At 42.5% G+C, this 12,464-nt stretch overlaps 2 protein-coding genes across 7 annotated transcripts in view; one reads left to right on the top strand and one right to left on the bottom strand.

Annotated features, from left to right (window-relative positions):
• The window catches only part of wdr24 (WD repeat domain 24), a 7,032-nt gene extending 1,017 nt beyond the window's left edge, over positions 1–6,015 (bottom strand). The window contains exons 1-11 of one of the 2 annotated variants that reach the window (XM_060871166.1): positions 5,901–6,015; positions 5,070–5,155; positions 4,737–4,858; positions 4,403–4,507; positions 3,628–3,988; positions 3,268–3,445; positions 2,022–2,697; positions 1,821–1,930; positions 1,518–1,615; positions 462–566; positions 39–373 (exon numbers count right to left, since the gene is read on the bottom strand). In XM_060871166.1, coding sequence (XP_060727149.1) covers positions 39–373; positions 462–566; positions 1,518–1,615; positions 1,821–1,930; positions 2,022–2,697; positions 3,268–3,445; positions 3,628–3,988; positions 4,403–4,501 — 1,962 coding nt within the window. In that variant the 5' untranslated portion in view covers positions 4,502–4,507; positions 4,737–4,858; positions 5,070–5,155; positions 5,901–6,015. Of the gene's footprint in view, positions 1–38; positions 377–461; positions 567–1,517; positions 1,616–1,820; positions 1,931–2,021; positions 2,698–3,267; positions 3,446–3,627; positions 3,989–4,402; positions 4,508–4,736; positions 4,859–5,069; positions 5,156–5,900 lie in introns of both variants that reach the window. The other variant, XM_060871165.1, reaches the window with a different exon arrangement.
• On the top strand, positions 5,146–9,138 carry zgc:112496 (uncharacterized protein LOC541336 homolog). Of its 5 annotated transcripts, XM_060871172.1 has the most exons (7): positions 6,196–6,244; positions 6,417–6,468; positions 6,558–6,706; positions 6,823–6,916; positions 7,161–7,320; positions 7,393–7,545; positions 8,642–9,138. In XM_060871172.1, the coding sequence occupies exons 3-7, from the start codon at positions 6,567–6,569 to the stop codon at positions 8,806–8,808; spliced, it is 714 nt and encodes a 237-aa protein (XP_060727155.1). In that variant the 5' UTR covers positions 6,196–6,244; positions 6,417–6,468; positions 6,558–6,566; the 3' UTR covers positions 8,809–9,138. The 5 variants fall into 5 exon arrangements, with proteins under 5 accessions (XP_060727159.1, XP_060727157.1, XP_060727156.1 ...); XM_060871176.1 differs by lacking the exons at positions 6,196–6,244; positions 6,417–6,468 and adding an exon at positions 5,146–5,176; XM_060871174.1 differs by lacking the exons at positions 6,196–6,244; positions 6,417–6,468 and adding an exon at positions 5,278–5,363.
• Positions 9,139–12,464: the final 3,326 nt, after the last annotated feature.

Genomic DNA, 12,464 nt, shown 5'->3' with positions numbered 1-12,464 from the left:
GATTGTTATGGGTGAATAAACGAATGTGGTCTCCTGACCTGTGTGAGCTCATCTATTTCCTTGCGGATTCGTTCACCGAGCACAATGAGCGCAGAGACGGCCATCTGCACGTCGCCCTGTTCGGCGTAGTAGGCCAGCGTGTCCTTTACGATGGCGTTGAAGAAGCCAGGCAGAAGGCGTGGCTGGAAGAGCAGCTGTGACACCGAGATCAGGCTGAATGACTCCATGGCCGTCAGGGACACGTTCTCTGTCTCGCCACCACTCGCCTGCGGGGACTCGGCTTTCTCTGCCGGGAGCTCAGGCGCCGTCGCGTGTTCCACGATCTCGTGCCGTAGTGGAAACGCCTCCTGGGGAAGGGAAAACTCCACCTCCTCTGCTGCACAGGACGTGAAGAGACAATCAGTAATCCTTACTACAATGATGAGTGTGAATACAAAGTGTCTCGTGTTTGCGTGTCTGACCTGCCTGATTGTCGTGATCCATGCTGTACAGGTCGTCATCATCCAGCTCGGCCTCTCCAAACAGATACTCGGCCTGACCGTCGCTGCCCTCCGTCTCTTCATTCTCTAGAAAGAAAGTCGATATGATATACGGCTTCTTTTACCAAATATCGTGCCTTCAAGAAGCTTCGGAATGCTGCTTCTCATAGACATAGACAAAGGCTAAGATTTTTTTGCCCAACTACAGTATATTCATTATTCCTGTGAAAGTGCTTGTGTTATTAAAGTACTGCTGCAAGGTGAAGACGACGCAAGGGCCAAGTGTCGCTATCAGCAGGTAGTCAAAGTGGGAATTTCATTACATCATCAATCTTGGATGCCATTAATGATAACGTTTGTTATACTATATCAGAGGTATTCAACTAAAATTTAAAGAGGTCCAGTAAGAGAAAATTTCTTGAAGCGAAGGTCCGGAAGATCATAAAGTCTCACTAGTTAGTGTGATATATATTTAAGTAGCCTAGTAGTTGTATCAACATCTGCAAGCAATCAATACCTGACTGTCAAATCAAATAAATTCAGTACAATTCAAAAACTTTTTGACAATATTTATTGTCACGTAACATAGAACTGAACATATGTATGATTGTAGATATGTATAAATAAATACATGTATGTTTAAATAAAGTGCTTAACTTTCCCTTTTATATCTCAGTGAGAGAACTGAGCTCTATCACTATGTATCACTATCTTTCTTTCATGTGTAACTTTACTCTAATTCTCTCTCATCTGTCTTGCAGATGACTTGAATGGTCTGTGCGTCTCCACTACCTTTACCGTAAAGACTGCAAAAGCTGCGCCGATTAAAATAGAAGCGCTTCGTCAAGTTTTAAATCATAACCTTTTGTTTTGGCCGTAGGTCCGGGTCCGGATTGGACAGCTTCTGGGTCCGGACCCGGACCGCGGTCCGCCTGTTAGTGACCTATGTATTATATAAAGGTTAATATGCAAGTTGGTCAGCGTGAACTGCTTCGTATGTTAACGCTGTTTTCAGTCCTGAGCTGATGTGGGTCTCACCATCATTGTTGAGGTTTGTCTCCAGGTTGTGCAAGTTGTCCTGTCTATTCTCTTTGTTTCTCTCGTTCAGAGCAGCGCTCATATCCTTCAAGCTGAAACTACAATAAAACTACAATTAGCATCTCGCAATGTCACTAAAATGACAAACAAACCCTGTCGTTATTATCGATAGTGCGAATGTAATAATAATAGCCACAGCCTAAATTGTTGAACAGCCTAAATATTAATAATTCTATTCTCTTGCATTTTGCACTGCCGTACATAATCATCTTTTCACTCTTGACCTGCCACCGTGTCACGTACCTGTTCATGAGGGGCATGTTACCCAGTTTACTCATGTTGTGATTGGCTGGCGGTGTTGGGTGACCCGGGTCAGAATACATTATCCGTAACATGGTCCATGTCGTTGACACCTAGACACGCACGCATAAAGTATTAACATACATTAACAGTCCTGACAGACGAGTCGTTAGGATGTCAGGGATTGTGCACAAGCCGACACACCTGAGGTCTGTTGAGCTCCTTGGCAACCTTGGCGTTGTGGTCACAGAGCTCAGCGAAGGGTCTCCCGCTCAGCTGGTACCTGCGCGCCGTCTCGATGAACCACTCCATCCTGGTGCCGCCGTCCAGATCAGACTCAAAAACACTGAGCACACTGGAGACTTGTGCAAAGCGCTCCATTACGTCATGCTTCTTGAAGAAGAAGATAGGGTAGCGGCGGTCTCCTCCCGGGCACGGCTTTCGCCCACCTTCGGTCGCCATCAGGCTTTCTTTGGCGGCAAAAGCTAGATCTCCGAACAGACCAAAGCTGAGGCCCTCAGGGTTGGCGCGCACCTCTGGCCGACTGGCATCGTTAAACATGTGCTGGTACAGCGTGCTGTCTTTGGAGCCAGAGAGCAGCATGTCGGGGTCGTGCTGGTTGCGCCACACAATGCCTGTGGCAACATCCTTGTGCTCCTCGAAGGTGGCGAACGGGATGTAGGGCCGACGTACGTCCCAAACGTAGATGTTGTGGTCCACCATCATGGAGCACGTGGCCAAATGCCAGCGACGTTCCGGTCTCCACTTGACACGTGCCACCGAGGCGATGGTCTGTACACAGTAGATCTCTTTGGCGCGGTTTGTCGTCATGTCCCACACTTTCACCATCTTGTCACGCCCACCAGTGGCTAGCCATCCTCTGAAGAACGTGAGACACGATTACAACATATTAAGGCTTTAACAATATCATTAATACAAATTGACCAAGAAGAGATTTCAGCAATATCCTTAACTAAATGCGACAGCGAGTCCAATGTTCCACCTGATCAGAAGCGTACATGCGTGTCGGATTGCACCGTGATCAGCCGTGGCGTTTCCCAGGCAACTTCAACAGCAGGGCATTCATGGCAAGCAGGGCTTGTGCTGTTACTATGAGCTACACTGATACCAGTTTGCACGTTATGGAGATGTTTTCATGCCAGATACAAAGCTGCTTGATGAAGAACTAAACAGGTGGCCTGTTTAAAATAGTGTCAAAAAATCAGCGAGGGATTTCAGCGAATTTAAATTGTTTTGCATTTGTGTGACACTGAAATGCAATCGCTGTCCATTCGGATTGCAATTCTGTGGCTTTCTTGATTCCTATTGCACTGATGGTTGAAGCCTGAAAGAATTACTACTAAAACTTAGTAATAAAAACGTGAATATTACTAAAGCTCACAGCAGGACGAAGGATTGTTGTTAATAGATTTCTTGTCATCAAACCCACCTGTCGTCAGGGTGCCAGTCACAGCAGAACACGGGGCCGGTGTGTGCAGTGAACATCCTCTCATAACGGTCAGGTCTGCGAATGTCCCATAGCTGCACGTTCCCATTCTCAAAAGACGCTGCAAACGTGAAAAAGTCCTTTGTGCTGAACTGCACGTCTCTTACGCTTTCCGACTGACCTGGAGACACACACACAGGATTAGTTAGTGTTAACATACAGTAAGTGCTGCGATCTTTAACAGCGACAGAAATTGGTCATACGCTTAAACTCGTACTTGTAACATTTATACGTAGAGAAGCAATCGTTCTGATTTACGTCCATATGAATGTAAACCTTTCTATCACTGTTTTGTTTTTATACCAGAGAAGGTGCTGACGCTCTCCTTCTTGCGCAGATCAAAGTACTTCATGAAGCCGTCCTGAGAGCCTGAGAGCAGCATGTGCGCCTCACTGGGATGGAAGCACACTTTGTTGACGGTGCGTTTGTGCTCGGCGAAAAGGTGCTCCTGCTTGTTACGGCACGGCCGCGACAGGTTCCACGTCACCACTGCGCCGTTGGTGGCCGCCGTAGCCAGGAGACTATCATCAGCCTGGTGCCACATGACGTCAGCGCAGCTGAAGTTCAGCGACGGTTTGCGGCCCACACGCAGATTCAGACGCTCCACAAAGCCGTCCTCTTCAAGCGCAAAGATCTTAAAGATGTTGCGACCGGCCACCACCACCTGTGAGAAGGAGAGGACAGAAAACACGGCTCAGTACTCTAATGGAGGTGTGGCCTCTGTGTCTGTCAGTCCCACTGATGGAGGCGTGGCCTCTGTGTCTGTCAGTCCCACTGATGGAGGCGTGGCCTCTGTGTCTGTCAGTCCCATTAATGGAGGCGTGGCCTCTGTGTCTGTCAGTCCCATTAATGGGTGTGGCCTCTGTGTCTGTCAGTCCCTTTGATGGAGGCGTGGCCTCTGTGTCTGTCAGTCCCTTTGATGGAGGCGTGGCCTCTGTGTCTGTCAGTCCCTTTGATGGAGGCGTGGCCTCTGTGTCTGTCAGTCCCATTCATGGAAGTTCTTCAAATATTCTTCAACTAAAGATATGTATCTAAGCATTGTGTTTGGCAGCAGGCCAAAGAGTGAGTTAGTAAATACCTGCGTAGCATCCCGACACACGCTGATGGCGTTGGCCGGAGCATCCAGGAGGCAGAACATGGTTCGGCCGACGGTGCCAACGGAGGCCATTTTCTCCATTTTAGCCTGAGACAGAGAGAGAGAGAGAGAGAGAGAGAGAGAGAGAGTTCAAAATCTGACCAGCAGTAGACACTTCTTTGAAACTGTACCTTTAATACAGCAGGTTTTATACAATTGCTTGAGCAGGTTTAAGGCAGAGGTCATTGTCATATGATGAATAAATGGTTTGTTAAAGCAAAAAGAGTCACTAAACTGTTGAATAGAGCCACATGTCAGAAATCTGTTTCACACTTACTTTTCAGACTGAACGTCGCTCCACACTGAGTAACCGCAGCCAACGTTCTGTATTAGTCTCCTTTTACTTCTTCTTCTTCTTCGTCACCCCAACGAGTCCATAGACCTTGTGTGGTGGAGGCACTGCTCACATCAACAATAGCGATTATTTAAACATTTACTCATCTGATGTGAGATGCATTTATTGTTAAAGGTCACGACAGCGGCTCAGGACTCCTGAGACCGGTCTGTAGTAGAGTCTGTAGCTTAGAGATGAAATAATCTACACTTAAAATAATTAAAACACCTTCTGGGTCCTGTATATGAATGGGAATTTAGTGCAATGCAAGTTTACCATTAAACCATGTGGGACGTCACGCTGCGCGCTGCCTTGCAGTGTCCATCTTCACATCCTCTTACAAAACAACACGTCGGCGTGTGCTGAGGAGACACGAGACATATGTAAGGAATAAACAACGACACACAGTGCTGTATTAAAACTACTGTCAGATTCCATGTCATAGAAAATGAATCAACATCTTTCGGCCAATCAGAAACGAGAATCCAACACGGTATAACTTATGACGTCATAATACCTTCAGATGAAAATGTTTACAGAATCTGTTCTGAGGAGGAATTTAGTTACCAAGTAAGAATTAAAGAAACCTTTATTGTCGTCGAAATATTCGTGTAAATGTAAACTGTGTAAAACAAACCAATAAACAGGTTTCTGTGTTAAACAGCTGGAATGTGACAGGAATGTCGAGCTAACTGTTAGCACTCATGCTAACTGTTAGCATTCAGGCTAACTGTTAGCACTCAGGCTAACTTTTAGCACTCATGCTAACTGTTAACACTCAGGCTAACTGTTAGCACTCAGGCTATCTGTTAGCACTCATGCTAACTGTTAGCATTCAGGCTATCTGTTAGCACTCATGCTAACTGTTAGCATTCAGGCTATCTGTTAGCACTCATGCTAACTGTTAGCATTCAGGCTATCTGTTAGCACTCATGCTAACTGTTAGCATTCAGGCTAACTCTTTTAACTGTGAGAAAACACCACCGCGCTGCTCTTATTCACACCTCATCAACATTCACGTTCATTTAACATTCACTAAAATTAACAATCTTCAAGCAAAATAAAACGTAGTAATAATAATAATAATAATAATAAGGTATAACTAACCTTTTCAAAACAAACGTGAAGCAATGTAAAGGAAATGACGGTGGAAGGTGAGCACGCGCACGCGGATATTCCAAAATAAAAAACACCAAAAATAAAAGGAATAATAATAATAATAATAATAATAATAATAATAATAATAATAATAATAATAATAAATACTTTTACATGACGTTTTCGCGCAATTTTTCAAAAGAATTTTAGGTTTTTGTTTAAGGACACCGAAAATGTATTTACGGTGGCGAGCTTCAACTTCCGCTTAAAAAAAAAAAAAAAAGATTGGACTGAGACACTGATCTGAGACCAGCTTTAATGTTTACAGGTTTTTTCTCCAGTTGACCAAAGAGGTGAAGAACATTTACACTTTTAAACAAGTTTTATTATAAGCCTTGAAGTGTGCTAAAGACTTTTAAAATAATCTTTGTACATTGACTAGTTGTTTTAAATTCACCTGGATAATGTAGATTATTATTGTGTAAGAGCTGCACTTGTGATCATGATGACTGTTCTGTATCCCAGGGTCTGATTCCCCTCTCAGAGCTGCGTCTGCTTTGCTCATTACATATGACAGGTTTCTGTAAAGCTGCTTTATTAAAGCATTTATTGTTAGAGGCACAATACGTATAACATACAGTGGACGGAACTTTCTGCTCTTCTCAGTGTGTCGTTATGTCTGGAGGTGAGCGTCTGTTCCACTGTAAGGACCCGGCTGTATGGAGAGGCGTTTATGACAAATACTGGGCTGTTGTGGAGGCAAAGGCTGCTGGGAAGCAGAAGAGTTCAGGGAAACTGTTGGAATTAGAGAAATGGTATAACTCCATCATCATCATCATCATCATCATCATCATCATGATGTAGCATTCATAGACAAAAATCATAAAACAGTATTATAATGAATTGTATAAAAATACATATTACTGTTCAGGTATCAGATGCAGCTTCCAGCAGCCATTTTAGCTCGGACAGAACGTTCTTTAACGCAATCCGAACTGGTCAAACTCATGGAGTGGAAATTAACCGTGAGTATACGCTCAAAACATTCATGATCATTAACACAGCTTCTAACAGAATAAAAAAGATTTTTTTTTTCAATTCATTGTTTCTATTTTATTTTATTTTGTTGATTCAGGTTTAAAATGAAGTTCTTGTGTATAAGATCTTGTGTTACGGTGGTTTAGAAAAGCCTAAACAAAAACAATTCCCTACATAAATATAGATGTAACTTTAGAGTGTGTAGAATTTGACTCGCCTTGTGTTTCACAGAGAGGGAAGTTTCGTCCCCGGCTCAAGCAGCTGGTTGGCTCCAACAGCGAGGAGGCGGTGCTTCAATGCACCAAGAAGGCATTCTGTCTCCTTCCTGATGTCCAATCAGCAATCGCGGAACTGAGTACGCTCAAAGGGCTCGGACCTGCTACAGCGTCAGGCAAGTACACGAGGGTAGAATATATAACGAAATAATGTAAAAACAAATCTCTCACTCTCTCATTCTCTGTAGCTGTATTAGCAGCAGGAGCTCCCGGAGAGGTCGCCTTCATGGCCGACGAGGTCGTAGAGAGCATCGCTGAGCTGAGACCGGTTCAATACACGGCTAAGCACTTCTCTCTCTTTTTGGAGAAAATACAGCACAAAACTAATCAGCTCAATGAAGGTAACCAAGGCCAAATAGAATGGCATCAGAGTTTCAAAGCCAATATACAGTAGCTCATAATTAATGGAATTAACATCTTTGTTTCTTCTGGTTCTGTGACTCAAAAGATCTAAGATTTTAGCCTGATGTGATCATTAAAATAAGACATAAGTCATAAATATAAACAAATGGTTATCATATTAAAAAACTTAAAGGTGGGGTCTCCGATTTTTGAAAGCCAATGTTGACATTTGAAATCACCAAAACAAACACGCCCCTAACCCAAACGGGTCCCACCCCTGTATCGATAGCTCCGCCCACACATACATACGTAACCCAGGCAACTAATGGAAAGAAACGTGTCTTTATCATAGCTGAAGGGAAGAACAATACGATTGTAGATAAACAAACAAGCAAAAATGACACACAAGTATAATCATGTAAAGGACAAAGACATATATTAGTTCTGTGTAACAAAGCAAAACCAACGTTACTCACCTATCGAGAAGGAAAAAAGCGCCTCGGTGTCTTAAGTAAAGTTGGTCACATATTCACAGATTGGAGTTTCCCGAGTCAATAACTCCTGAGCTAAACACTGTTACTACACAAAACACGGTTGTAGCTGCGTCTCTACATTACTACGATAGAAAAGAGGTGTTATTTGTGTAGTAACAGCGTTTAGCTCAGGAGTTATTGACTCAGGAAACTCCAATCTGTGAATATGTGACCAACTTCCTGCTCCTTCAGTTCTCTCCAGCGCTGGAAAGCTGATCCTATATTAACACGTCCTACTTCTTACCTTATCGTAAGTCTTTCTTTCTTTGTTTTTATCCTCCATGTCAATGTTAAAACCGCTTTCTGGAAATGTCACACATGCGCACTGAACACTCTCTCCGCCCATATCGACAAGACACGCCCCTTTCTGCTCATTGGCTACACGTTAGTTTTGTTTTTTGTTTAGTTGTCGGCCCGACTCAGTTTTCTGAAGCATTTCACAAAAATCGGAGACCCCACCTTTAACAGGAAGTCATCAAAGACATATCAAAAGCTCTAATTGGAAGCAGACACCTTTTCCCAGTTTCGGTTAATTAAACAGATGCCGATTCTTCTTTCTAAGCGGACAGTCAACACGATTGGACCCCTCATAAGGTGGAGCTGTGCTTATGGGCGTGTCAGATTCAGCCCTCCCTGCTGAAAGCGTTGCCCCTGAGCGACAACCCCAACAGAGAGACCGAAGAGGAGGAGACCAGAGAGAGACGGTCTAAGAGACGCAAGACGGAATAGTGTACAGCGGGTTATATGTTGTGTTTTGGAGAATTGACGTGCACAGGATCGAAGCACGATGTGTTGAAGGAGGCAAGGAGATAAAATGAATATGAAAATGGAAATTTTCTTCCAAACAAGAAATTCTTAATCACACAAATGTTCTTTTTTTGTGCAAATGCGATATGTCTTCAGGCTCATTCTGTCTGTATTAGAATTTGAATAATTTGAATAATCCTTTTTTTCCCCCTATAGACTTTGCATTTCTCAGCAAAGTTTGGTGAATCTTTATTAAGTATAGTCGAGTTTGAAAGGAATTTACATACAGTTACTGAAATTGACTATAAATAAAATGACAGAAAGTTTATGAAAAGTATAAATGTGTGTATTTATAGGGTCAGAATATCCTTTATGTTATTGGATAATCAAATGATATCCCAGCATCAAGGATTACACCAAAGTTAACAAAAGGTTTACAGGATAGCCGTGAACGTTGTGGGTGACACCAGGAGGACTTCTGTGGTTTTTATCTGTCCACCTTTTATGGCTTTTTATATTGAAATGCATTTATACAATGCACGTAAGACCCAATCTCTAAAGTACTAATCAGGTAACCAGCCTAGTGGTGTAATAATTAACTCGCTCCCTAAGCACCTGGCATAAAAGTTAGCTCAGTATTAATGTCTGATAAATTATCAAGAAGAGATGGTCTAGTTGACTATGTGATACTTTGGTAGATGGTAACAAAGTGCATGAGGTAGAACAAGTACTTCCTTTGTACAAGATGGTATTACAGTCTTGAGCTCAACTCTCTTGACTGTGTAGATTCAGTGTGTTCAGGCTGGTTCTAGCTGGTCTGGCTAGTTGGGTGTGATGGAATTTACCAGAGATGGGGGACTCGAGTCATATGACTTGACTCGAGTCAGACTTAAGTCGCAAACTTGAGACTTGTTTGACAAATATTAAAAAAAGACTCAACTTGACTTTGACTTGACATTCATGACTTGAGACTTGACTCGGACTTGAGTTAAATGACTCAGAGATGGGGGAGTCGACTTGACTCGAGTCAGACTTAAGTCGCAAACTTGAGACTTGCTTGACAAATATTAAAAAAAGACTCGACTTGACTTTGACTTGACAATCATGACTTGAGACTTGAATCTGAATTGAGTTAAATGACTCAGAGATGGGGGAGTCGACTTGACTCGAGTCAGACTTAAGTCGCAAACTTGAGACTTGCTTGACAAATATTAAAAAAAGACTCGACTTGACTTTGACTTGACAATCATGACTTGAGACTTGAATCTGAATTGAGTTAAATGACTCAGAGATGGGGGATTCGACTTGACTCGAGTCAGACTTAAGTCGAAAACTTGAGACTTGCTTGACAAATATTAAAAAGACTCGACTTGACTTTGACTTGACAATCATGACTTGAGACTTACTTGTGACTTGCACATGCATGACTTACTCCCACCTCTGGAATTTACTTTATCTGGATGACCCGCCTGCTCGAATGGCTTAATTCTAGCTCATCAACTGGTCAGATTGGTCTTAATTGGTCAATCTGCTTCTACTTCGTCAAGCAAGCAGGATCCAGCTGGTCTGTTTTGATGGTTTTAGAGGGTTTTGGGTTCCTTACATGCTCCATCTAGCTGGTAAGACCCAGCTGCCAAAACCTACTTAACCCTGTCAAGCTAAACCGGCCAACAAACTTGACCAGCTAAGACCAGATAATTATGGCAAGGCGTATATATATTTAGGGAAGCTATGAACAAGATATTGTTTTATTAGCTGTGAACTGTAGCACAAACGTGAAAGTAAAGATGTAAACACAGGAAGGGGTTTTAATTAGCATCTTTAGCCCAGCACTCACCATACAGGGGGCCAGTGTATTGTTTTCAGCGTATATCTGTCACTTCCTCAGCACACACATTCAGAGTCACAGCTTGGTTCTTTATTCCTCACAGCTGGAAAACGAAAGCAGATACAATGAAAAACGGTACAAAGGAAGAAAAAAAAAACAGCAATAGAAAATGTCTCAGCTTTAGACATTTAAAAAGTACATCATGAAACTCATAATGAATTTCATATAAACTACATACATATGTATATATATATATACAGTGTATATATACAGTATATATATATACATCTTTGATCCCACTGGAATAAAATAGACGCTTAGCAATACATTTTTTTGTTCCAAAGCTTCAGTCTGTAAACTGCATTTTTTTATTTTTATTTTTTTTTAATTGAAACGAGTCGTCGTTTCTTGGCACCATTTGGAAGGTCGTGTTTGGACTACAAATTGGCGTATGGACTACAAGTAAGATGGCAGCACAGAGAGGAGAAGAGTGATGAGCTCATAGCAACATGCATCTTTGTAATCAACAACTACAGCAGCACCAACGGCATCGGGTCAGTCTGGAGGCCTGGCTCTGAGAGAACAACGGCAGTTATTGATAAATTAAGGCCTGACAGTTACGTCCCAGAATTCCGTAGGAGTCTACGGTAAATTGAGACAGTTCTTACTAGCGAAAAAGACTTCTAAGTGCCAATGTACACCCTTGCTGACTTCCACTTGTGACTCGAAATACAAGCTACAGCACACACTGGAGGCTACTTACCCATTGTGCTAGTTTCGCTTAGAACCCTTCAGGAGCCCTGAATTTTTTCAATAATTTACATGCATGTTTAAAAATATAAATATTGGGGCAGATATTTATGTCGAGATACTGTATATTTAGGGGAAAACACAGGTAAGACAGCTTTTTACTAACTGTTAGCTACGTTTAGCTTTCAGCTACGTTACAAAAATACACCCTACAGCACGCACTTGCCTCAGGCAGCGGTGGAATACTGTTGATAAATGTTTACTTTTAAACACTTCAGCCATGTCAGTTAGCGAACAATCCTATGTGCAGGTCGTGTTTGTTTAGAGTTCTGTCAGCGTTCTGTCAGGCTTTCAATATCACTCACTACTTAGCCGGTAAGATATCAGATTATTAGCTAGTGGCTAGTTATGCTCTGTTGAACGGTTCTACATTGTGTAATGGGATAAACTGGGAGATCCCGTAGGGTTCTAGGCTTCACCATCACTTCTAATAGTGCTGACCCTGTTTTTCAAATCTTATATTTATTTTATTGCAACTGTTTGCGTTTAGAAGCAGCATTGTCCGACAGCTTTTTAAGGAAACTGGATTTCAGTGCCCTCTGGTTCCTACTTCTTATGCCTTACAGCCAGGCTGCCAGACATTGCTCAAGAAACAAGAAACTTCAGTTGCACTGACTCAGCTGAAATACTACTGCGTAATGCCTCCTAAGATAACACCGGGGTTTGCCTAAGCAAAAATTTACCTGGGAAAGTCAACCAGGGCATGCTAAAAATGAGCCTGGAACGCAGCCCGGATCTTGTCTTTTTATTGAACTTTCTGTACCCTTTTTTCTGAAACCTCCCTTTGTAGATATCTTAACACCTCACAATCAAGGAAAAAATTACAAAGGGATGTTGACAAGTGAATATTAAACCTTTACCTGTACCGGATCACAGGGTCAGACAGACTGTACTTCACGACCTCGGACACGTCAAACCAGACATTCGTGCACCTTTTCTTAAGAAAGGAACAGTCTGATATAACAGTCTAATGTGTTACTCTATTTTCTCTTAGGACCTA

The sequence above is a fragment of the Tachysurus vachellii genome, chromosome 5, assembly GCF_030014155.1.
Source record: "Tachysurus vachellii isolate PV-2020 chromosome 5, HZAU_Pvac_v1, whole genome shotgun sequence".
Classification (NCBI taxonomy): Eukaryota; Metazoa; Chordata; class Actinopteri; order Siluriformes; family Bagridae; genus Tachysurus; species Tachysurus vachellii.
Note: the sequence above shows the minus strand (reverse complement) of the source record. Positions and strands in the feature narration are given on the sequence as shown.